The sequence below is a fragment of the Equus quagga genome, chromosome 20 (assembly GCF_021613505.1).
Source record: "Equus quagga isolate Etosha38 chromosome 20, UCLA_HA_Equagga_1.0, whole genome shotgun sequence".
Classification (NCBI taxonomy): domain Eukaryota; kingdom Metazoa; phylum Chordata; class Mammalia; order Perissodactyla; family Equidae; genus Equus; species Equus quagga.
The window spans coordinates 45366440-45392680 of NC_060286.1; the positions used below are offsets into that span (position 1 = coordinate 45366440).

Sequence of the window (26241 nt, forward strand, 5' to 3'; positions counted from 1 at the left end):
CAGAAGGAGAGAAATAATAAAAATCAGAGCAGAAATAAATACTATTGAAATGAAAAAGGCAGTAGAAAGGATCAATGAAACAAAGAGCTGTTTTTTGAGAAGATAAAAAAAATTGACAAACCACTGGCCAGGCTTACAAAGAAAAAAAGGGAGAAAGCTCAAATAAAATCAGAAATGAGCAAGGAGAAATAACAACAGACTCCACAGAAATACAATGGATTATAAGAGAATACTACAAAAAACTATATGCCAACAGAATGGATAACCTAGAGGAAATGGATAAATTCTTGGACTCCTACAATCTCCCAAAGCTCACTCAAGAAGAAGCAGACAATTTGAACACACCAATCACAAGGATAGAGATTGAAACAGCAATCAAAAACATCCCAAAGAATAAAACCCCAGGACCAGATGGCTTCCCTGGGGAATTCTACCAGACTTTCAGAGAGGATTTAATACCTATCCTTTTCAAGCTATTCCAAAAAACTAGGGAAGATGGATCACTTCCTAACACATTCTATGAGGCCAACATCACGCTGATATCAAAACCTGACAAGGACACCACGAAAAAAGAGAACTACAGGCCAATATCACTGATGAACATAGATGCAAAAATTCTAAACAAAATTTTGGCCACCAGAATTCAGCAATTCATCAAAAGGATCATACATCATGATCAGGTGGGATTCATACCAGGGACGCAGGGATGGTTTAACATCCGCAAATCAATCAACGTGATACACCACATCAACAAACTGAGGAATAAAAACCAAATGATCATCTCAATAGATGCAGAGGAGGCATTTGACAAGATCCAACAGCCATTTATGATAAAAACTCTGAACAAAATGGGCATAGAAGGAAACTACCTCAACATAATAAAGGTCATTTATGACAACCCACAGCCAACATCATACTCAATGGGCAAAAACTGAACGCCATCCCCCTGAAAACAGGAACGAGACAAGGATGCCCTCTATCACCACTCTTATTCAACATAGTACTGGAGGTCCTGGCCAGAGCAATCAGGCGAGAAAAAGGAACAAAAGGAATCCAAATAGGGAGGGAAGAAGTGAAACTCTCGCTGTTTGCGGATGACATGATCTTATATATAGAAAACCCCAAAGAATCCATTGGAAAACTCTTAGAAGTAATCAACAACTACAGCAAAGTTGCAGGGTACACAATCAACTTGCATAAATCAGTAGCATTTCTATATTCTAATAACGAACTAACAGAAAAAGAACTCAAGAACACAATACCATTGACAATCGCAACAAAAAGAATAAAATACCTTGGGGTAAATTTAACTAAGGAAGTGAAGGACCTATATAATGAAAATTACAAGGCCTTTCTGAGAGAATTGGATGACGACATAAGGAGATGGAAAGACATTCCATGTACATGGATTGGAAGAATAAACATAGTTAAAATGTCCGTTCTACCTAAAGCAATCTACAGATTCAATGCCATCCCAATCAGAATCCCAATGACATTCTTTACAGAATTAGAACAAAGAATCCTAAAATTCACATGGGGCAACAAAAGACCCCAAATTGCTAAAGCAATCCTGAGAAAAAAGAACATAACTGGAGGCATCACAATCCCTGACTTCGAAACATACTACAAAGCTACAGTAATCAAAACAGCATGGTACTGGTACAAAAACAGGTGCACAGATCAATGGAACAGAATTGAAAGCCCAGAAATAAAACCACACATCTATGGACAGCTTATCTTTGACAAAGGACCTGAGGGCATACAATGGAGAAAAGAAAGTCTTTTCAACAAATGGTGCTGGGAAAACTGGAAAACCACATGTAGAAGAATGAAAATTGACCATTCTTTTTCACCATTCACCAAAATAAACTCAAAATGTATCAAAGACCTAAAAGTGAGACATGAAACCATAAGGCTTCTGGAGGAAAACATAGACAGTACACTCTTTGACGTCAGTATTAAAAGGATCTTCTCGGACACCATGCCTTCTCAGAGAAGGGAGACAATAGAAAGAATAAACAAATGGGACTTCATCAGACTAAAGAGCTTCTTCAAGGCAAATGAAAACAGGATTGAAACAAATAAACAGCCCACTAACTGGGCAACAATATTTGCAAGTCATATATCTGACAAAGGCTTAATATCCATAATATATAAAGGACTCTCACAACTCAACAACAAAAAATCAAACAACCCGATCAAAAAATGGGCTGGAGACATGAACAGACATTTCTCCAAAGAAGATATACGGATGGCCAATAGGCACATGAAAAGATGCTCATCATTGCTGATCATCAGGGAAATGCAAATCAAAACTACACTAAGATATCACCTTACACCCGTTAGAATGACAAAAATATCTAAAACTAATAGTAACAAATGTTGGAGAGGTTGCGGAGAAAAAGGAACCCTCATACACTGCTGGTGGGAATGCAAACTGGTGCAGCCACTATGGAAAACAGTATGGAGATTCCTCAAAAAACTAAAAATAGAACTACCATACGATCCAGCCATTCCACTACTGGGTATCTATCCAAGGAGCTTGAAGTCAGCAATCCCAAAAGTCCTGTGCACCCCAATGTTTACTGCAGCACTGTTTACAATAGCCAAGACGTGGAAGCAACCTAAGTGCCCATGAACAGACGAATGGATAAAGAAGTTGTGGTACATATATACAATGGAATACTACTCAGCTGCAAAACAGAACAAAATCATTCCATTTGCAACAACATGGATGGACCTTGAGAGAATTATGTTAAGTGAAATAAGCCAGCAAGAGAAGGATAATCTGTGTATGACTCCACTCATATGAGGAATTTAAAATTATGGACTAAGAACAGTTTAGTGGATACCAGGGGAAAGGTGGGGTGGGGGGTGGGCACAAAGGGTGAAGTGGTGCACCTACAACACGAATGACAAACATTAATGTACAACTGAAATTTCACAAGATTGTAACCTATCAATAACTCAATAAAAAATAAATAAAAAAAGAAAGAAAATTGATGGAACAGATTAAAAGAACATGATGAAAGCATATATGTTTTAAGAATTAAAGAAAAGGACAATTATTAAATTTCCAAAATCAATAATCAAGGGTCTCTGAGCCGGCCTATGTGTTGTAGATATTTACTCAGATAAAAGTAAAGTCTTAAGTGCTTAAATTAAAGTAAATAGAAGCTTAAGAAGAGCTGTCTTTCACTTTGCAATTATGTTTAGACCAAACAAAATTTGTAAAAAATTATGAAACCTTGGCAGCTGTAGACAGATTTAATGTTTTGGGTTTCAGAATGTCCCTGGACATAGCACTGGTCCCTTGTACACTCTTTCTGAAAGATTCCTGAGATGAACATCTTTGCCATCTCCTCGTCTAGTCCAGCATTTATTCTTCTGCTCAGAAATGTGGGGTTGTCTTCACATCAGGTTCCAGTACAGCTTACAGGCTAAGTGCTCCCCCATGTCAGACTTACACTCTGCTTGTGTTCAAGAGAAAAGCCCCGTAGGGCCCCATCGGACGCTCTGAGCCCGACCTTAGTCCCCCCTCACCTGAAAGGACAGGGCTCCCCACAATCAAATTTCTGTTCCAGCTCTAGGGTCAAATCCACTCGGGCTGTGGGAGCTCAAGCTCTCTCCTCAGGCAGGGGTGCGGTCTCTGAAGAAGGCAGAGCTGTGGTCTACAAGATGATAAGACTGCTGGGTCCTCTCCTTTACCTGGTGAGGGCTCTCCAAGGTGAGTGTCTCAGATGTCAGACAGGTCTGTGTTGATGGTTGTGACTGCACGTGACTGACAGGGTCTGATTTTCCCTGTTGGCAAGTGTCCTGCAGAGTTGGGCCCAGGACTATTGAAGCCCTCGCAGACCCTGCCACTCCTCTTTGCTGTCTATGGCTTCACTATCACCAGTGGGTACAAACAGATGTGGATCCAGCAGCCCCCAGGGAGGGCCTTGGAAGGGGTGTGTTAAATAAATGCTGGTGGTGGAACGGCATATAACCCACCCCTCAAGAGCTGCATCTCCATCTCCAGAGACACATCTAAGAACCAATTCTCCCTGCAGCTGAGCTCCCTGACTGCTGAGGTCATGGCCCTGTATTACTGTGCAAGACACACTGAGGGGAAAGTAGCGTGAACCCAGACAGAAACCTCCCAGCAGGGAGACGGGAGGGGCTGGACTGTGGGGGTGCTTATGACCAGCAGGGGGTGCTCAGAACCCACTGAACACGGAGACCAGACCCTGGAGCAGTTGCATTTAGGGGTGAAAGGGGACTTCCCATTGGATCAGGGCTTTCCTCTCGAGGCTCTCAGTCTGACAGATATCTCCTATTTGTTCTTTCTCTGAAGACTCTAATGAATATACCTGTCATATATTAATTCATTAAATGTTTCTGGTTTAATCTTTTTTCTAGATCATATGACATGTGGCAACCTGTGACCCTGGGGAGCTAATGGACGGGTCCTGCTTCTCCCTGCAGGCACGTGTCTTTCCAGATTTCCTCTTTGTTGTTTGTCCTGTGTCTTCATTTCTCTGACGTGTTGGAGATAATTTCTTACTTTGCAGATTTCCCGGCTTTCTTGTTTTCGTTTGAAGAATAAGAACAACTTTCTGAATTAGTGTTTTTGTATTCCTCTGAGAAATACCCAGTAGTGGAATACTGGAATGGATCACATAGTAGTTTTATTTGTATTATTTTGAGGAATGTCATATTTTTCCCATAGAGGCTGCAACAATTTACCTTCTCAGCAATCTGAAAACACTAATTAAGAAAGATATATGCCCCCTTATGTTTCTTGTAGCATCATTTACAGTAGCCAAGATATGGAAACAATCTAAGTGGCCATCAATGGATAAATGGATAAAGATGTGCTGTATACATACAATGAAATACTACTCAACCATGGAAAACCACGAAACATGCCATTTGTGACGACATGAATGAAACTTTATGGGAATTATGCTAAGGGAAATAAGTCAGAAGGACAAAGACATGTATGAGTTCACAAAATTGGAATCTAAAAAAAAGGAAGAAACAAAACAAAGACAAACAAACTCATAGATACAAAGAAGAGATCAGTGGTTACCAGATGGGAAGGGGATTGGGGGCTGTGTGAACTGGATTAAGGGGGTCAGTTGTAGGGTGATAGATGGCAACAAGACTTTTCTGGGGGGATCACTTTGAGCTGCATGCATGTCCAAATGTAGTGACGCACATGACACACATGACAAAAGAACAGAATTCTGCGCAGTTTTGTGCGCCTGCAAGTTGAGTATCAGCTTCTTCATATGGCCAGTCACTGAGAAAAGTCCAGACACCAATTGACAGGAGAATACAGAATCAATCTGAGGCATGTCCATATATTGGAATACTACCCCCACAAATTAGCATTAAAATTAATGCCTAGCTTATTCACACAACATGGATGCGTTGCCTGAGGTCTGGGTGGGAAAAGTGACAGAGTAACAGGGAGGAACAAGAGAAGAGCAATATGAAATGTTTCAGTGTGAAGGATTTGTCCAATGTTGGTTGTGCTGATGGCAGCACTGGTCCATGCATATGTGAACACTTTTAAAATAAACGTGGTAAATACATGCAGTTCATTATACGCCAGTTATGCGTGACTACATTTATTATAAATAAACAATTGCCTAAACTGATAGACAGGGAGGGTTAGAGGCACATATGATGCCACGTGAAATTTCAGACTCCAACGCACCTGCATGAAGTCTGTTCTCTTTACATTCTCTAGGTAACTCTAGAATGTTGCAAGATCACACTTGTTTGCCTTACAGGAAGGGGGTTCTGCCACCCTCACCGGGCGTGTCCAGCTCTGTCTTTCAGCTGGTCCAGGAGGCAATCAGGTCCAGTGAGGAGCACAGGCTCAGAAACGTTGCAGGCATTTGCTCATGAACACACTGTACAGTCCATAGTGCTTGTGTGTGTAGTTTTCTATCTTCACAATAGATATGACATCACATGTTTTTGCACATAAATAAAAAATCGTTTAACCAGAACTGTGTCCAACCTGCTACAATCACAGAGTAAGATCATATTTTCCTGAATGCTGTAATTTCCACCAAACTCCCCCAGGACACTCTCATCTTCTCTGAGGCACTGTCCTCTCTGAGATGACCTACCCCCAAGCCTGATGTATAGTCAGAGATATGCAAATAAGGTCCTTCCTCTGCTGATGAAAACCAGCCCAGGCCCAACCTTGCAGCTGTGGGAGAGGAGCCCCAGCCCCAGGATTCCCAGGTGTTCCCATTCAGTGATCAAGACTGAACACAGACAACTCATCATAGAGTTTGGGCTGAGCTGGGTTTTCCTTGTTGCTCTTTTAAGAGGTAATTTGTGGGAATTAAGAGACATTGACTATGTGAGAGGACATGACTGAGCGAGTAAGTGGATGTGTGACAGGTTTCTGACCAGGTTATCTTTGTGTTTGCAGGTGTCCAGTGTGAGGTGCAGCTGGTGGAGTCTGGGAGAGGCCTGGTGAAGCCTGGGGGGTCTCTGAGACTCTCCTGTGCAGCCTCTGGATTCACCTTCAGCAGCTATTACATGGACTGGGTCCGCCAGGCTCCAGGAAAAGGGCTTGAGTGGGTCGCATACATTTATAGTGATGGTGGTAGCACACACTACGCCGACTCCGTGAAGGGCCGATTCACCATCTCCAGAGACAACGCCAAGAACACGCTGCATCTGCAAATGAACAGCCTGAGAGACGAGGACACGGCCGTGTATTACTGTGCAGGAAACACAGTGAGGAGAAATCAGTGTGAGCCCAGACACAAACCTCCCTGCAGGAGGGGCTCAGGGCCACCAGGGGGCACGCAGGGCCCCTGTGCTCAAGGACCATCACAGAGGCAGGTGCAGATGGAGGTGAAGGGCTGGTTTCCTGTCATGGCTTCCTTTTCATGTAACAGTTTCCTCAGGACAAGCTAGCTGGATTTGTGATTCTGTGCTTAGCTCCTTATTTTATGAAGTAGAAAATTGTGTTGTAATAGATGAGAAACATCCTCACATGGAAAAAGGCAGAGAGTGTCTTACATTCTTCTGCCTATATGCTGATTTATAAGCTTCTGATGTAATTCAGCTAGGTCAATAAAAGAGGCTCTGCTGGAATCGACAACGCAGCTCTGCACAGCACAGCTCAGTGCACAAGCCAGGCAGCAAGGGGCAGAGTAAAGTTCAGGCTGGACATCAGACAAGAGAGGCATTATGAATCCAAAGGCAGAGAAGAAAGGCCGTGGTGGTGCTCATTGACCTGACGTCATGCTCCTGGCACCAACAGGAGATGACACCATTCAAGGGCAGTGGGAGCCTGCACCAGGGCTTGGTATGGAGGTCCAGTCTGATGAGACATACACACTGAGGGAATGTGAAACATCTATTACGTACAAGATTGCAAACTCTGGGAAAAGCAGACATGCCTTTCATCAAGTCAGAAATGCTCTGATAGAGCCAGGAAAGGAGGCTTGCTCAGGTTTTTAGTTTTGGTTCCGGTGTGGGAACTGGGAGAGTGACTCCACTTACAGGAGAAGCTCATGTGAGCACAATGACGGCCAGTGTGAGCCCAGGCATCAGTTTCCCTGCAGGGAGACGGGAGAGGCTGGGCTGCAGCGGGGACTCAGGACCACCAGGCTCAGAATCATCCTGAGGAGCAGCTGCAGACAATGTTCATGGGGGTTCCCTGTCAGGGTCTGGGGCTTCCTCTTCTAACAGTTTCTCAGACAACCTCACTGGATTCCTTTTTCTGTGTTTACTACTTTCTCTCAATTAGAAAGGTTTGCTACAATATGAGAAAAACCAATCATCTTCTTAAATGTAGACTGTCACCTATGGGGACAGAAACGACTCTGTCTGTGGTCACCAGGATCAGAGTCCCGAGAAACCTCAAGGGAACAAGTTCATTCTTTTCCTTTATGACTCAGAACAGAGACCTCGCTGGGATTCTCTGAATAGAATGGTCTTGGGGGCAGGCCGCGTGACCGAGTGGTTAACTTTGCGTGCTCTGCATCAGCAGCTGAGGGTTTTGTTGGTTCAGATCCTGGGCACGGGCATGGCATCGCTCATCAGGCCATGCTGAGGTGGCATCCCATATAGCACAACCAGAGGCACTCACAACTCGAATATACAACTAGGTACCGGGGGGCTTTGGGGAGAAGAGGGGAAAAAAGAATGGTGTGGGTTTCAAGTTCCAGACAAGAGAGACCCAGGGCCAGGTTCACTGACCTATAAAACCTAATATATTTGATATCTGACCCTGCTCCTCATGTGAGGCTGTGCACGTCAGACTCAGAACTGCTCTGGTTCCCTCCTTTTCTGCTAATCCATTCTCTTCCTCCGTGGGCGTTGTTCTCACATCGCACCTTGCAACTCCTGTTCCCAAAATGGAGGATGCGCTTTCTGTGTTCTAAATTCCAGATGCAGACTTTTTACCTGGAGCTCAGGTGTGGCTTGGACTGTGGCTCCTGCAGCACCAGGGAACGGCTAAAGAGACATTCTCAGTCTGCATTGACCTGCACCCTCCCACTGCCCTCTGCGCATGGACTCGTCTAGGAAATGCCAGCTCACACTAGTAGCATGGATGTAATGATTGTCCAAATGGAAGAGGCTGCATAATTGATCTGTTTCTGCTCCAACTGGTACAGTGCCACCGCCCTCACATGTGGTTTGGAGAGCTGAGGATGGACACCCTGCGTGCTGTGAGCTCTCTGGGATGACGTCCAGCTGTCTGTTGATAGTGTCCTTGTGGCTCCAACATGATGACAAAACTCTCTGGAGCTGACCCGCTGCTGCCTGAAATGACTTCCCCAGATGACCCTTTGTCCAAGAGCCCTGGCCCTCCCTCCACTGCTCTCCCTGACTCTCCTCTCATATGAATTCCCTCCATCCTTTATGAGAAAATCACTCATTTTATGTATTATGCCATCACTATGAGGCAGGAACACAGATTTGGGTCTAAACCACACGTGCTTTATAAAATATTTCTTCCAGATTTTTATCCCTCAGTCATGTGGGATTTGGGTGGAAAATTAGGGAAATAATTCACCTCATGGAGAGATTTCCATTCTTTGGGAACTCCCACGTCTGACTGGAGACACACATGTGTCCTCATTTCAATGAGGAAATCCTGGATTAACTGTGTGTGTGGCTGTGCTGTCTTCTATCAGCTCTGCAGAAGTGATGGCCTCAGAGCCAGAGTCATGGTTGATGCTGCCTCATTGAGTATCACAGGTTAGGACGGACTGAAGAGGACAACTTAGGGCCAAACTTCAATATGGAACCACATATTGGGTTGTGATTCTGTTTCGCTTCGTGCAATCTTTTCTTCTTCCCATAAATTTTCTTTATTCAGATTTAAAAAGTTTTGTTTCTACAAAACCCCTGAAAATGCCAGCAGGTCTCGGTGAGCTCTCATTATGTAGACTCATCAGTGTGTAGGATGCTGTGTGGTTCTGGGGTGACTCCAGGATGATGAGCCCTTGGTGTGTGGGTGAGTAACATGGACATTGTGACAGAGAAGGTCACTGTCCTGCCTGATGGGTAGCAGGCCTCTGTGACTGATTCTCAAGGCCTTGTGCACGGGCACCACAGTCTACCCAAGAACAATGGAGAACACACTTGACCTGATGTGGTGAGCACTCTCGCTAAAGGAGCTAGTTCAGAAGTCAGCCTCACTTCTCGCAGGAGAACTTGTTATGAGAGGAAGAAAAGGCTGTTCTACGATCCAGCCATGATCACCAGTAGAGCAGAAGGAGGCGGAGAAGGCTACCTTGTGGGGCAGCTGCCACTGCAGGGCCTGTTAGAGAAACTGTCCTCTTCATAGAACAATACATCTGCAATAACTTAAAAATTTAGCAACATAGAGGCCGGCCTGGAGTTGTAGCAATTAAGTGGATGTGCTCCCCTTCTATGGCCTGGGTTTCACCAGTTTGGATCCCAGGCATGAACCTACACACCACTTAGCAAATCATGCTGTGGCAGGTGTCTCAGATATAAAACAGAGAAAGATGCGTACAGATGTTACCTCAGGGCCAGTCTTCCTCAGCAAAAATAGGAGGATCAGTGGCAAATTTAAGCTCTCAGGTAATCTTCCTCAAAAAAAATAACAACCTGAAAAATGTGATTGTATCTATTCATCATAAGAAGGCACAAACACAAGAAGGTGAATGTAAGCCAACATGGAACTTGATCTTCACAACACTTAATATTAATTGTTAACGGTAGCAACATGTCAATTTTATCATGACAATTGTTCAAAGCTAATAGTGTAATTTCAGCTGGCTCAGGGGGTTTTATATTTTACACACAATGATAGAGATGGGCTCCTGTTCAATAACTTTGTTAAAACGAGGTCGAGAGGATATTGACAGGGCACGGGACAGAATATAACAACTAAGTCTATAATGGTAAAATATTCGACATTTGTTAACTTAGTAGGGTCAATATTTCAACACAATTGGATGTGGGGACTCACTCTATAGGGCCACCATGGTAGGTTGAAGTAAGAGTGAATGAGATACCACTCGTTCTTCCCTCATTTAAGAACAGCCTCAGTTGGGCGGTGACCTGGAGAAGCAGTGGGGTAATCACACATTTTGAAAACAGTTGTTGTAAAATTCATGTCAATCCTTGAAGGCCTTTTTCAATTGACATTTGGCTGAATTAACTATTTACAATGCAGTATGGTCTAAGGGCCCTCTTTTGTCAAGTCAATATGTAAATGCAAAGAAAACTTAATTAGGGGCCAGCCCCGTGGCCGAGTGGTTAAGTTGGCGTGCTCCGCTTCGGCGGCCCAGGGTTTGATAGGTTCGGATCCTGGGCATGGACATGGCACTGCTCATTAGGCCACGTTGAGGCGGCGTCCCACATGTGACAACTAGAAGGACCCACAACTAAAATATACAACCATGTACTACGCGATTTGGGGAGAAAAAAGCAGGAAAAAAAAAAGATTGGCAACAGTTCTCAGCTCAGGTGCCAATCTTTAGAAAAAAGAAAAATTAATTAAAGGCATTACTCTTGAGTTTGGAACAGCCATGCTGATTATGGGATATTTTAAGTCAATGAGTGAAAGCAACATGCAGGATTTAGGCAAGCCCTATTAGCTAAGGGGAAGCACACCTGCTTGTTTCCATTTTAGATCTGGAAACTTCCCTAAGGGCATAGGGAGCACATTGCTTAGGTTTTGTGGGATCCCCAGAAATAACTGTGGTTTGCACCTCATTGTTGATTAAAACCTTGAAGGTTTGTCAATTGGTACATTTCAGCAATGTTTAAGTTATTTCAGCACTTGTGTAGAAGAGGCTCAAAGCCAATAAGCACCGTCTTATCTTTATGGTATAAACTCTTTTAGTAACTTTAGGATTTAAAATTCTGTCAAATTGTGGATTTCTGTTCAGTGTTTTATTATTATCATTATCATTATTATCCCACCACAATATCCAGTATTCTTTCTTTCTTTTTTTATTTTTCTTCTAGGTAGTTACTGGATATAATGCCAGAATGCCCTCTCTACATTGCAGTTATTTATAAATCTCATAATCCAAGTAGACTGGAATCAATATCAGTTAGGCATCTCCACCATATAAGTAGTTGAGTTATGCCCTTGGCTGCCCCACAGGGGATCTGAGGGGGCTTTGTCCACATCCCTGAGGGTCAGGATCTCTTATGGTGACAGAGGCACAGGCAGCAGCATCAAGGGCATTTTGAAGGATATTATTGACACCTGTCCATAGACATGTGGACATCAGAAACCAAAAACTGCTGCTCTGAGGTCACCTAAGTGACACAGGGCCCAGGGCATCGTCGTTCCTTCAAGCACTCTGCACAGCATGGGGAGGAGAGGATGCCTGGCTAAGACATGTAACCAACCATCAAAGCGTAGGAGTAATTTCCTAAACCCAGTGTCAGCCACAGATTAGACTGGAGTCAACACACACAATTTGTTCTATGACATAACTATACATTTGGGCTGACACTCACAACCATGTGCCACTTTGATGTGGGACATGCCCTCATACCCTGTCTCTTCATGCTAATTTATTATGGAAACTTCATACCTAGGTTGGCTGACTCTACAGGAGAGGCCTGTAGACGCTACAGTGCAGCGCAGAACAGTACAATTCCAAGTACAAGGTAGCAGCAGACAGCGGCTCCAAGTGCACATGTGCCCTCAGCTAGCAGAGCAGTGGTCTATCCAAGTCAAAAGAATAAAGACCCCAGGTGATGGTTGTCATTGTCCCAGCACCCTATGCATAACAACACTCATGTGGCCTCTCTGCAAAGGCAGGAGAGGCTCCCAGTCAAAGCAGGTTCGGATGTTGGGTCCGATGATGCCACACACACAGCAAGAGGACAAGACCATGTTCATTTCTGCATAATAATAAAGCAATTACTGAGAGTTCTTGGACTGACATATGGGGAGAGGTTATTCACTATTTGAGTTTCTTTGCTTGTTCCAAAGGTTGTGGGCCAACTGTCTGCTTCCAAAGAACGCTTCCTTCTAGAGGACCCCTGAGAATCCTGAGTTAGAGGTCCAGTATGGAGGAGGCTGCCAGAGGAGTGGAATTCTGAGTTGCCTCTTCAGTTGTAAGCTGTGAACCCAGGTGCTGACTCTGGACTTTCACTGCTGCCTTTGTTGTTAACACACATGATAATGTCTCTTCAATGAGGTTCATAATCATTTTTTCTTTTACGTTTCTTTCAGAGAAACATGCTGGCTGTAGATAATGAAGAGACTGTTCAGTACAATGAGAGAAGGCAGCCTGAATCTGTTTTCGGTAGGAGAAGGTGTACTGCATGCCTCGTGTGATGGGCAATATTATGTGCCAACTTGACTGGGTCGTGGGATGCCCACAGAATAGGTCACTCGTTAGTCTGGGTGTGTCCGTGAGATTAACATGTAACTCAGTATATGACAAAAGCAGATTGTCCTTCATAACGTAAGTGGGTCTCTTCCAATTAGTTGAGGCCTAAATAGAACAAAGTGGTGACCTTCCCCGACCTAAGAGAGGGTACTTCCTGTCTGACAGCCTTCAAACTGGGACATTGTTTTCTTTTTTCCTGTCTTCAGACTCCCACTGAAACGTTGGTTCTTCCTGGGTCTGATGCCTGCTGATCTCTGGACTGGAACTACACCATCAGCTCTGCTGGGTCTCTGGTTTACCACTCATCCTCAAGATCCAGGACTTGCCAGATTCCATGATCTCTTGAGTCATGTAAGCCAATTCCTTAAAATAAATCTGTTTATACACACACACACACACACACACACACATACACACAAACACATCACGTTTGTTCTGTTAATCTGTAGAATCCTAATACAACTCACTTGCAATATTCACCACGTCTGCAGGCAACACAGGAGACTCTAGTGTCAGAGATGGATCCCTAAACACATGGCCTTACATTTGCTAAGTCACAGGGCAACGACAGACGTGTCCTTGCAGGACAGACTGTAATGCCACAGTGTAGTGGGTGCACCTGTGGCAAGGGGAACTCAAAGGATCCAGAAATTTTGCTAATTTTAGTTTAAGGATGTCACTGGTTGTTTCGACATTTCCAGACAAATTGGGGAGGGAAGGATGGTGTAGTATTTGAGTGATAGCTTATATCTTTCAGAGTTGTTTTATGGTGATTCCTATGAGGAGTCTGTCTCTGTCATTTCGTGTAAAATTTAGAATTCCCCAGGTTGGAGACATACATACATTCAAGCTTTGTAGCAACTGTAGGGCTGTAGCTTTTTGGTATGGAAATGCCTAAAGTCACCTTGACTGTAGATGCTCAATGAATACTGCACATCCAAACACCAAGGACGGTGGTACAAGGTGGAGCACCTGTGAACATGCTCAAGCATCCTTGAGCTGTTTCCTTCCAAGGCTGTATTTACTGTTCTACTAGGATTACAGAGCTGACAGGTCACACAGTACATGACAATAACCTCAGCTGCCTTTAATGTTTTCCAAAAATAATGATTTGAGATAATAATCATTTAGCCCACACTAATGCGTAGTTTCATGCAGAAATGTAGGTAACATCCATTTGAACTCATCTGGGGCCACGAAGCAGCCATCTGAGTGAAGTGCACATCAAGGTTCTTTCATCCTTTTAATTTGAAAGCAGGAGCTAAACATTTGTATTTGATAGTGGCTTCTGTGACTCCCTCTAGAGATTTACCACTTGCAGGTGTAGTTGGTGTTATATCCCTGTGAAGCCTGCATTTTTGGGCTCATGATCTCCTGCAGCATTTTCTTTAGCTTCCACATAGTCTCTTCTTGCATAGGCGTTGTCTTGTACATTAGCCAAATCTCTAGGAAGTGAACATGCATCTAAAAGCTTCTTAGGGGCCGGCCTGGTGGCTCAGCGGTTAAAGTCCTCATGTTCTACTTCTCATCGGCCCAGGGTTCACCAGTTCAGATGCCGGGTGTGGACATGGCACCACTTGGCACACTGTGCTGTGGTAGGCGTCCCACATATAAAGTAGAGGAAGATGGGCACGGATGTTAGCTCAGGGCCAGGCTTCCTTAGCAAAAAGAGGAGGACTGGCAGTAGTTAACTCAGGGCTAATCTTCCTCAAATAAATAAATAAATAAAAGCTTCTTACCTTGTTGGCCATGACTGATGTGTGTTCCAGAAGAGGGGAGAATACCCTTTGTTTCCAAAGCACCACAATGCCATGCGCTCCTCCAACATGGATCTGCAATCTTAACTTCCAGGAACATGGAGTTATCATTGGATGTCCACGGGGAAACATCGCTCCCTTTGGAACTGAAGCCTCTAGAGAAGCAGAACAAATGACTACAGAGACAGTAAGGAAAAGTTCACTAGATGTCCACTAGAGGTAATGTCAAGTGAATCCACTCCCATTTCCTCCCCTTGATTCCTTGGCCTGTGCACCCTGACTATGGGAGAAAGAGTGTCACATATTGGACACTGTCTTATAGCATCTGCAGCCTCTGGAGAACCTTGTCTCACCCATACAAGGTTTACCCACCAAGTTGGCACTGTAACGGAGTTTCCAAAGGGCCATTCCAAAGTTCCATCAAGCCAACTGCTTCAGGATGTTGGGGAACAGGGTGAGACCCATGAGCACCATGGCCATGGGACCATTGAAATACTTCCTCTCCTCTGAAGGTGGTTCCTTGATATATGCACATTACATATACAACAGGGTTGAAAATGCATTCCTTATGTTCAGGGATAATGTTTCATCGAAAGCATTGCAAGCAAAGAATGCATATCCACATCCATAGGAAGTATCTATTCCAGCACAGAGCAAACACTATGCCTTCCACGATGGACATAGTCCAATGTAATCAACCTGCAACCAGACACCCAAGGAATGGTGACAGATCAGGGGCTCAGTGTTGGTCTCTGTTGCTAGCAGACTGGACACTCAGGAAAGGCTATATGTAGGTACGACCAGATGCATGGCGGTCCATGTTGCTGAGCCCATGTGAAACCTCCATTCCCACCACCATGATCACTTTGTTCATGAGCCCTTTCTCGAGGACAGTGATGGCAAGAGAAAGAGGCTGACTGCTATCCACAGACCTGGCCATCCTACTCACTTGATTAATAAAACACTCCTGTCCTGAGGTCACCCTTTAATGAGCATTCTCACGGGACAGCCATATCCTCATGTTTTCCAACTATTCAGAGATCTATCCACATATCTCTTCCCCAAATGTCTTTGTTATCAATCATCCAATCATGTTCCTTCGAAGGCCCTATAATCCAGTGAAACTATTGGCCACACCCCCTGAATTGGGCCAATTAGTCATCTCCAGAGACAACTGCAAGATCATGTTGTATCTGCAAATGGAGAGTCTAAGAGCCGAGGACATGGCTGAGCATCACTGTGTGAGAGACACAGTGAGGGTAAGTCAGTGTGAGCCCAGACACACACCTCCCTGCAGGGAATCACGTGGGACTGGGCTGCAGGTGGACCTCCGACCACCTGGGGCTCAGGACCCACTGTCCACAGGGTCCAAACTCAGGGGCAGGTGCAGAGCAGGAATGGGGGGAGAATTAATGTTGGGATCACTAGTTCCCTTTGCTGCTAACTCCAAGAGTCCTTCAGATTCAAATGTTGCTTTGTTCCTTGTGGCTCTAATTTCTCAAATTCCCACTGCAGGTGACAAAGAAGGGAGTAAACTTTCTTTTTTTACAGATGAAATGCGACCAGTCACTCGGGATATTTCCTTCAACAGGTTTCCTTCTTGGCAAACAGACAATCCTGAGGAGGCTCTTTGTCCCTTGATTGGGAAAGATTTTCTCTAAAGACCAGCACATTCTAAACACACACTGCTTCTGCAGGGGCCTCTTCCCTCAGAGAGGCACTGAGTCCCCATCTGGTCATGATCATCCCCCTGGACCTCTGCCCCAGGGGCTCCCTGTCCTACCTGCTGTAGTTCAACCTCTCACTCCTCATGCTCTTGGGTGGATGTTGATGCTCAGGGATTCCACTCCTGTAGTTCTCTCAGCTTCATGGGTGGAAAAGCAGCCCACCCAAGGGCTGGACACAGCTCTCAGCTTTCTTTATGAAGCAGGCGGGATGGTAAGCAAGGAGATGAGACCCCATTCAAGCCTGGCTGGCTCATGCACTGAATCAGCCCCTGAAAGCAGCCCTGGGTGCCATGTTCTAAGACTTCTCTCCCAGCTTCCACAGGGAGAATCTACCTGGAGAATGAGAAGCAGCTGGACAGAGGCCTTATCCCTCCCCAACCTCTGATGTCCTTACAGTATCCCCCATAATCCCACCCAGATATTGCCCTCTGCATTCTACTGTTACAATTATCACCAAATCTGTCCTAGACTCTGAGCTCCAAGGCATTCCATGCCCACTCGCTTCCTCCCAGCTCTCCCTCCAGTGCCAGGCACAGATGGAGCCACTGTGAAGCACCCAACCCCCCTTTATCCCCTAATCTCCATCTCATGCGTCCGTCCGTAAATGGACACCCAGAGCAGGGTAAACGTGGGTGGCCTGAAGCTCACCTCAACTGCCCTGCTGAGCCCATGGGTCCTGCACTCATGTAATTCCAGGTCTTACAGGCTCTCCTGAGACGCACGCCTGCATCATGTGTGGACTCAGTTGGCTGCTGACCCCAAGGCACTTCTAACAACTCACACACCTAATACCAGAAGACATCCTGACAATCACACAGTCAGACATCAATAGAGAGCGGGCTTGGGAATCTGCTCACCTCCAGTGTCCCCAATGCCCCCATGGCCAGAGCCCCGATAAAGAGTTAAATTTCTGTTAGTGCCAAACTTACACTATACACCCGAAAAAAGACTGAGGGAGTTATGCACAGATGTAAATATGTTTAGGGGAAAATTTTTAAAATATACTGAGGGCAAATGAGCTAAGCATCCCACCTAATGAGTGGAGCAAAAGGCAGACACGGGTATTTGAAATGAGTAAAACTTTTACTACACACATTAAAAAATAAGAATGTTTTGCAATTTCTTTATATTCACTGACACTATCTAAAAGTATCACTCACTTGTATAAATAAAAACTTCACCACAGCAGTTCAAATATGAATTTAACCAGAGATATTGCCATTTTTTTAATCAATAAGGAAATTGTGGATGTTGCAAGTTACTCTCATATTCTGCGCCCTCCTGTTCCTCACTTGTTCACAAAGTAAATCACTGACTTAAATGTGAGCTTTCCCCAGACCAAAGTCTTTGGTGAATGGAAAGGAAGCTGGAAAAGCCTCCAGGGTCACCACCTGCTTGGTTCAGAGAGACACCCAGGGGGCACCATCTCCTCCACCATTCTGTTCCATCACACCTTTTGATTGGTTTTATTAGAAAGCTCAATGGAGAAATTTCTTTAAAAATCTCATCTGCCAGGGGCTGGAACCGTGGCTGAGTGGTTAAGGTCGCGCGCTCCACTGCAGGCGGCCCAGTGTTTCGTTGGTTCGAATCCTGGGCGCGGACATGGCACTGCTTGTCAGACCACGCTGAGGCAGCGTCCCACATGCCACAACTAGAAGGACCCACAACAAAGAATATACAACTATGTACCAGGGGGCTTTGGGGAGATAAAGGAAAAAAATAAAATCTTTAAAAAAAGAAAATTCTCATCTGCCATTCATGTGTAACAAATCATTACTCTTCACAGAAGAACTGAAGGGGTTGACAACACTGTAGGACTCCTGAATCTTCAAGTTCCTTTCTCTTTTTAACGTCTTCTACGTTTTCCTCTACGTGTGCAACTCTACAAACTGCTCTCGCGGGTGTAATTATCATCCTGGAATGTGAAATCCAGTTGATTCTCTTCATGTCTCATTCCACACATCCTCTTCATAGACTCCAGGGGGCGCTCAGGCCCCACAGGGTGCTGGGTTCACCTCAGGAGCAGGTGCAGATGGAGGCGAAGAGCTGGTTTCCTGAAGTGTCAGGGCTTCCACTAACGATTTCCTCAGGAACCTCTCAAGCTTCATGGTGACATCTCTGAATTAGAAAAGTTTTTGTTTTTGTCTTGTAGCAAGAGGATGCATTCTCCCATGCAGAAAAGGCAGTGCCACTTCTAGAGGAGGAAACGGCTCTGCCTGTGGTCAGCAGGGTCAGAGATCTGGGAAGGCTCAGAGTGACCTGGTGCGTCTTTTCCAGTCAGATGCAGGCAGAGACCTCAATGGGATTCCTTATTTGGACGTTCTTTGAGATTCATATTAAAAATCAGTACGGAGGCTAGGCCACGGCAATAACCTGTGAAACACAATGGAGTTTACATTCGACCCATATTCTCACAAAAAAAGGAAAACAAAAACTGCATGTCAGACTCATAACTGATCAGACCATCCCTTCTTCTGAACATCCCTTTCCTTCCCCACTGGTCTTTGTCATCACATCTCCCTTTGCTCCTTTTTCCCCCTGAAAATAGATGATGTGGTGTCTGTGGGGTAAATCCAAATGCTCAGATCCTTCACCTGGAGCTCAGCTGTGGCTCAGGCTGTGTCTCCTGCAGGCACTTGAGGAAGGTGGACACGACTTTCTCACACACTGTTGACTTAGACGCTCCCCCTTTCCTCCGTGCATGGACACATTTGGGAAACGCAAATGGAAATAAGTAGCCAAGATTTAGTGTTTGTTTGGTCAAAATGGGATGTGGATGTAGAACTGACTCCTTTTTCTGCTCAAATTCATGTGGAATCCCCTCCCTGAAATGCGAGTTTGGCTGGGTTGCTGATGGATGCCCCAGTTTCCTGTGAGTTCTGGAGGATGGTGTCTAGGTCTTTCTGAGCTGTATTCTTGTGGCTCCAGCATGACGACACCGTAGCCTGGAGCTGACTCACCAGTGCACGAGGTGACAGCCCCAGGTGACAGTCTGTCCACAAGCTCCCTGGTGCTCCCTCCACTGCTCTCCCTGCCTTCATCTCATTTTTTATTCCAAAGCAGCAATTCCAATCATGTTTTATTCATGTGCATCACTCTCAGGAAGGAGTAAGTTCCATTTCATCACCAAGTATTTTAGTCTAAACCACATGAAGCTTATAAAATATTCGTACAAAAATTCTAGTGTTCTGTCTTGGTGGATTCTGCTGGAACACGAGGACATTAATAGATTAATAGATTAATAGATTTCCTTTCTTGAGTAATTCCTGAGGAGACAATTGTGTGTCCTCGTTTCCAGTAGGAAATCCTGGATTGACTATGTGTGGTTCTGCCCTCTTCCATGGGGGCTCCTGGGGGCCCTTTTCAGAAACTACTGGTCAATGGTGACAGCATCTTACTGAGGATCCCGGGCTATGGCAGACAGGAGAGAACCACTGCATGGACACACTTGAATTTTTCTCTTTCAAGCTTTTTATTTATTTTGATGGTTTACAGGGTTTTTTTTTTATTTATTCAAAATTTCTACAGAATGGAAACACATTTTATTTATATAAATTCCATGTTCAGTCCAGGTATAATCAATAATGTAATACACCACATTAATAAAAGGGAAGATGAACATTATATGGTCATCTCAATAGATGTAGAAAAAATCAATTGATAGAATAGAACATCCTTTCATTATAAAAACACTCAAAATATTTGGTAGAAAAGGAGCATATCTCAACATAACAGGGGCCATGTTTGACAAGCATACAATTGACATCAATACTCAATGGTCAAAGCTCGAAAGCTTGTTCTTTAAGATCAGGAACAAGATAAGGATGCCCACTGTCACCACTTGCATGCAACTTCGTACTGGAAGTCCTAGCCAGAGCTATCAGGAAAGATAAAGAAATCAAAAAACATGCAAAACACAAAATAAGTAAAATTATCTTATTAGCAGTTTATGTGATCTTTTCTACAGAAAATACTCAAGACTGAACAAAAAAATCCTGTTAGAATTAATCAACTAGTTCAGTATTGTTGCAATACGTAAAACCAACGTCTAGAAAACAGTTGTGTTGTTATGCACTAATAATGAAATATCTGAAAAAAATGAAGCATTAAACCCACCTGCAACAGCGTGAAAAACAATGAAATACTCAGGCATAAATTTAATCAAGGAGGTGAGAGATCAGTATCCTGAAGCCTCCAGAGCTCTGAGAAAAGAAACTGAAGAAGACAAACAAATGCACAGATATCCCATGTTCTTGCACTGGGAGAATGAATACTGTTAAAAAGCCCATACTGCCCACAGCCATCCATAGATTCAGGGAAATCCTTGTCAAAATTCCTATCACATTCTTCTTTTCATTTACAAAAATAGAAAGAACGATTTTAAATTTAGTATGGAACCACTAAAGATCTCAAAGAGCTAGGGCAATGGAGAGAAAGAAGGAGAAAGCTGATCAGTCTTCCAGTACAGGAAACCACAGGTCAGCACAAAGCCCAGGGGGAGGGGGGCAGCTGAGGACAGTGTGGCACCCACTCCAACGGCCAGCTCTCCCCCCAGGACCCATGGGACACACAGTAGGGGTTTAATGCTGAAATCCAGGCCCAGAGGTCAGCTGGGGGAGTGAAGGCAGAGGGGCTGGCGCCCAGGCTTTAACTGAGAGAGTAAAAGAGGAAGTGCTGAGTAAGAAGACTGTGCACATTTTCATTTATGCTGAATTCATTCGATGGCAAGAAGTGGAGTTTGTGTTGTGGCTCCATGTTTCAGAAGTCTTTGACGATTTATGTTCTAACTCATGACAGTTCTAAGAAAATTCCTCAGTTAGAACGATTGGAAAGTGTTATTTTAGCTAAGCTCTTTCCTTTGCTTGGTCTCACTCCCTCCTGCTCAGTACAAGAGCAACGTGTTATGCTCTATCAGCATCATCCCTAGGGGAGGATGTGTTTATGTCATTTTCCACATTAATACATCTTCCGAATGCATCCAGTATTGTAAAATGGAATAAATGTTGAAACATTAGACTTTGCATAGCACATTCACTCTGAAGTCATTTGATGGCGGGAAACGAAGCTGTCGTTGTTTCATGTGTCTGAACTCATTGATAATATAAATTTGCTCCATCATTTGCCAGTTTAGTCAGGAACAGGAGGAGATAATTTTTTCTAGACTACTCTATGCAAGTTGACATTTCCAAGGGTTAAGATGAGGCATTCCTTTTGTCCTCTATTATGCATTTTGTAATTGTCATGACGGGGTAGTGGGTGCCTTTTTAAATTTGTTTTGGGAATGCCAAATATAATTGTAATTTAAGCCACAGTATTGATTATAGCAATGCAGTTTTGCCAACGGGTGAATTTTTGCAGCTTATTAAGTTAATTCCAAATCTACAATGTAAAGGACAAAAAAAATGACCCTACCATTTTATATTGTATTGCATAATACTTTTAATAAATATATTTCCAAGTTGTTCAAGTTGTAGACTCTTATGGTATTTTTCCCCTGGCTTGGTGTATTCAGCTTTATTCCTTTACTGTTTTTCAACATTTCTCCTCTTTATCCTTTATCTCCTCCTCCACCCCTCTCATCATCATCATCCTTCTCCTTCTTCCTCTTCTTCTCCTGGCTATACTTTAGGGGTCCCTCTCTCCTATGCCCATATTTATAAATGTCTTCCTAAGGACATCCTCAGATTTGTATTATCAGCAACGTTGGCCTCCCTGCCCCATGACAATGATTGAGTTAGCTTCTTGGTTGAACCACAGGGGTGCTGTGGGTTCTTTGTCCTGTAACCCTGAGGATCGGTATCTTTTTTGGTGATGGAGGCCTAGTCAGCATCAGAAGCAAAGGCATTTTGACGAGTCCTTGTGCTGTCTCCCTGTAAGAGTGTGGACCTCAGCAAACCAGGCCTTCCAGTAGAGATTGCTCTTCAAATAGAGGCTGATCTCCCTGCACACAAGGGACCACCCCATGGTCTGTCCAGGCACAGGATAGTCCTCTCTTGAGCATCCTATAGAATAGGGAACAACATTTCAGTGAGACATAGCCAGTAATCGCATGGTAAGAGTTGCTTCCCTGAGCCCTGGGTCACCACATTCAATCACTGAGGAGAGAAACGTGGCTCTTTCTAACACACACAGATAGCCCTTCACAGAGCCACATGGCCAAGATTCTCTGTGAAGAGGATTCCAAGCCTGTAGTCCATCTTCGTGTCCCTCAGTGCTAACTAGTTATTGAGACTCCCAATCAGGTCAGCTATAAATCCATCCCAGAGGCTATGTAGGACCATACAAGGCCACACAGCCCAGCACAGCCCGAGGCACAAGCCAGCCAGTAATCAGCAGCTCAAACTACATGCTTCCTGTGAGGTTAGAGAACCAGAGCACACTCTCAAGAAAGAAAAGTTTGAAACCCAGTGTCCTGGTCATTGCATCAGCAACCTGCTAACAGCACCCTTCATTGTGGCCCCTGCAAGTCTGGAAGGCTCTGATGTCAAGTGTGCTGGTGTCCTGGGCACAGACACACATATGTGCACACATACAAGGACACAAACACATGCACGCACACACACACACAGATATGTGCACACACAGATACACATTCATGCACATGCATATGTACAGCATAATGTCTTCAAGGTTCATCCATGCTGTACCATGTGATGAGATTTCCTTTTTTAATATTGTATAATATTTCATGATATGTTGGTCCCCCATTTTGATTACCCCTTAATTCATCAATGGACATTTAGGTTGCTTATACCAATTGTCTACTGTGAATAAGGCTCTATGAATATGAGTGTCCAAATATCTTTTTGAGATCCTGTTTTCAATTTCCTTGGAACTACATCCAGTAATGGGGTGGCTGGATCATGTGGTAGTTCTATGTTCAACTTTTGAGGAAACCACATACAGTTTTCCACAGCAGCTGTCATTTTACATTCCCACCAACAGTGCACAAGGGTTCCAATTTCTCCTTGCACACACTACTTATCGGCCATCCCGTTGGGTGTGAGGCGACATCTCATTGTGCTTATGACTTGCATTTCTTTGCTGATTAGTGGTCATTACCATCTCTTCAATCCTGGTTGGCGATTTGTATATCAGCTTTGGATAAAGGTGTATTCTGTTTCTTCAAAAACTTTGTAGTTGAGCTATTTGGGTTTTTTTGTTGTTCGGTTGTAGGAATTCTTCACATCTTCTAGATATTAACACAGCAGCAGCACATGGTTTGCAAATATTTCTTCCCATTATGCAGGTTCCCTTTTCACTTTGTTGATTATGTCCTTTCAAGCCCATAAGATTTTGAGCTTGATTTAGCTCTATTTCTCTATTTTTACCTTTGTTGCCTGTGCTTTTGGTGTCATATCCAAGAAATTTTTGCCAAATCCAATGTCATGAAGCTCTTACCCCATGTTTTCTTCTAGGGTTTTTATAGTTTTAAGTCTTACATGTAGGCCTTGAACATTTTGTGTTAAGTTTTCTATATGGTGTAAGATAGGGTTCAACTTCGTTTTTTCACATGTGGACTTCCAGTGATCACTGGAACAGACTGTCCTTTCTCCCTCAAGTGTCAATCAATGCAGGAAAACCATTTGATGAAATTCAACATATTATTGTTTAATTTACTCCACTAATATCACTGAAAGCCAGGAGTGATATGGCACATTCAAGGTTCTGTTCATGAAATTATATCTAGGAAAGGGGCTTTCAGAGACAACCAGATCTAAACCAGTCAATGTAAAGGTGAGATCACTGGGCTGAGAGAGAGTTTATCTGCCCATTCCCCCAGGTGTGACATCTCAGGGCAGGAGCAGAGCAGGTGTTATATGTGCAAAGAGGTGAGTCACAGATCAGGGCTCACATAGGTCCTTTCTGGTTCCCAGGAGAGATAATACCACTAATAAGGCTGATGACAACATTTAACACCACTGGCACCCTACTAGAAAGTTCATGATAAAGTTACTTGTGATCCCCAATTTATATCCTTTCAGACTGAAATGCAGAAGGTGAGGACACCTCTTCTGTGTCACACAGTGAGGGGGAGAGCTGTGCTCTGCTCTCCACCACTACTTACTCGTATGACCTCAGCACAGTCCCAGGATTCAATGACACAGGGACTCAGGAAAGCAGCTCTCAGGTGGAGTTTTCAAGGGAACCTGCTTCCTGAGCCTGGAGCTTCCCTCTGACCACCAGGAGCTCACGTCTTCTGTAAGCCAGTCACTGTGAAGGTGCATTTCTGAGAAGCATGAATAATCTTCCACCCAATCTGGTGGAAACTATGTTCACTGAATTCAAAATTCACTGGCATTGATACAACAGCAAGAAATAGATACTTCTAGAATGTGTGAGTTTGCCCACTAAGACCAGGTACTGTCCCAACATACAGACACTGAGGAGCTTCCCCTAGCTGTCTGTTTGTGGTCCTGAGTAGGGCTGGGAACTTCTCAATGTGCACCCCCAAGGACAGAGTCCTGAAACTTATGGTGTTCTTGCAGACGCTCATTGTGCACCGGAACAAAGCAGGATTAGGGCCCTACTGGCCATGTCAACGGTGTTAGAAAAGATCACCATCTACGCACATTATCTACCTTATCCCAAAATAAACTTCCTGGCTACTGTTATGAATAATTCTCCCTCCAGAGAAACCATTGAGTGTACTTAGGAGTGACATTGATTCAGGTGAAGGAATGTTCACCCCAGTTAACTGAGCTGACAAAGCTGTTGAGAATTATGATAAGCATTGGATAGTACACAGCTTTGTCTGATTTCAATGTGATAATTAAACTTAGCTGTTGTCCCAAATTGTGACTCTCCATTAAATAAGCATGTGATGGTACAGACGGGAAATGGATTGGAATGACTATCGGACAATTTAGATGACCTGGACGTGTGGTGCATATTTGATACATGAAGAAACATACATCTCTATGGGAGTAGAGGCACATTGACTCTCTGCCCAAAGCTGCCATCATCCTTGACCACATATCATTTCCTGACCAGCTCCCTCAGTACATCCCCTGGCCTGGAAGAAGAGGTTACTGGGCCTGGAGAGGGGGAGCCCAGGGCAGGAGCGAGTTCTCTGAGGGCAGGTCAGCATCTTCCTCTCAGGGGGAGCCCTAGAGACAAGGACATCTTGCAATTTCTTTCTCTTTTGTATAGCAAGATGTCTCCCTTATGCAAATCTCCACTTAGAACATAAGATGAAAACAAAGCACAAAGTCACTTAAATTCAGGGTCTTTCTCACCCTTGAAAATATTTTCAGGGAGTCATGAATCTCATCTGCAAGAACATGAATCACCTGTGGTTCTTCCTCTTTCTGGTGGCCGCTCCTACGTGTGAGTGAATCAAGGACTCAGACATGAAGATATGGGGACACTGTGTCTGAGTACATGACTAACTGTGTTTCTCTCTGTCCCCAGGTGTCCTGTCCCAGGTGCAACTGAAGGAGTCAGGACCTGGCCTGGTGAAGCCCTCGCAGACCCTGTCCCTCACCTGCACTGTCTCTAGATTCCCTTTAACCAACCATCATGTACACTGGACCCACCAGGCTCCAGGAAAAGGGCTGGAGTGGCTTGGTGATTCAAGGAGTGGTGAAAGCACATACTACAACTTAACTCTGAAGTCCCAACTCAGCATCACCAGTGATACTTCCAAAAGCCAAATTTATTTAACGCTGAACAGGCTGAGAGGCGATGACATGGCCATGTACTACTGTGCCAGAGACACAGTGAGGGGAGGTCAGCATGAGCCCAGACACAAACCTTCTGCAGGGGGGCAGGAGGGGCTGGGGTGCAGGGGGCTCAGGACACCAGGGGGCGCTCAGGACCCACGGAGTGCAGGGCTGAGTCCAGGAGCAGGTGCAGGGAGAGGCTGGGCGGGGTTTCTAGTTGGAATCTGTG

The 26241-nt window shown here is 44.3% G+C and overlaps 1 gene segment (V, D, J or C); it reads left to right on the forward strand.

The window, feature by feature from the left end:
- Positions 1 to 3678: 3678 nt before the first annotated feature.
- Positions 3679 to 25785, forward strand: LOC124230802 (immunoglobulin heavy variable 3-23-like). The segment is given in 5 exon segments: positions 3679 to 3727; positions 6261 to 6335; positions 6440 to 6750; positions 7283 to 7327; positions 25762 to 25785. Coding segments are annotated over 5 exon segments (504 nt in total).
- The last annotated feature ends 456 nt before the right edge of the window (positions 25786 to 26241 follow it).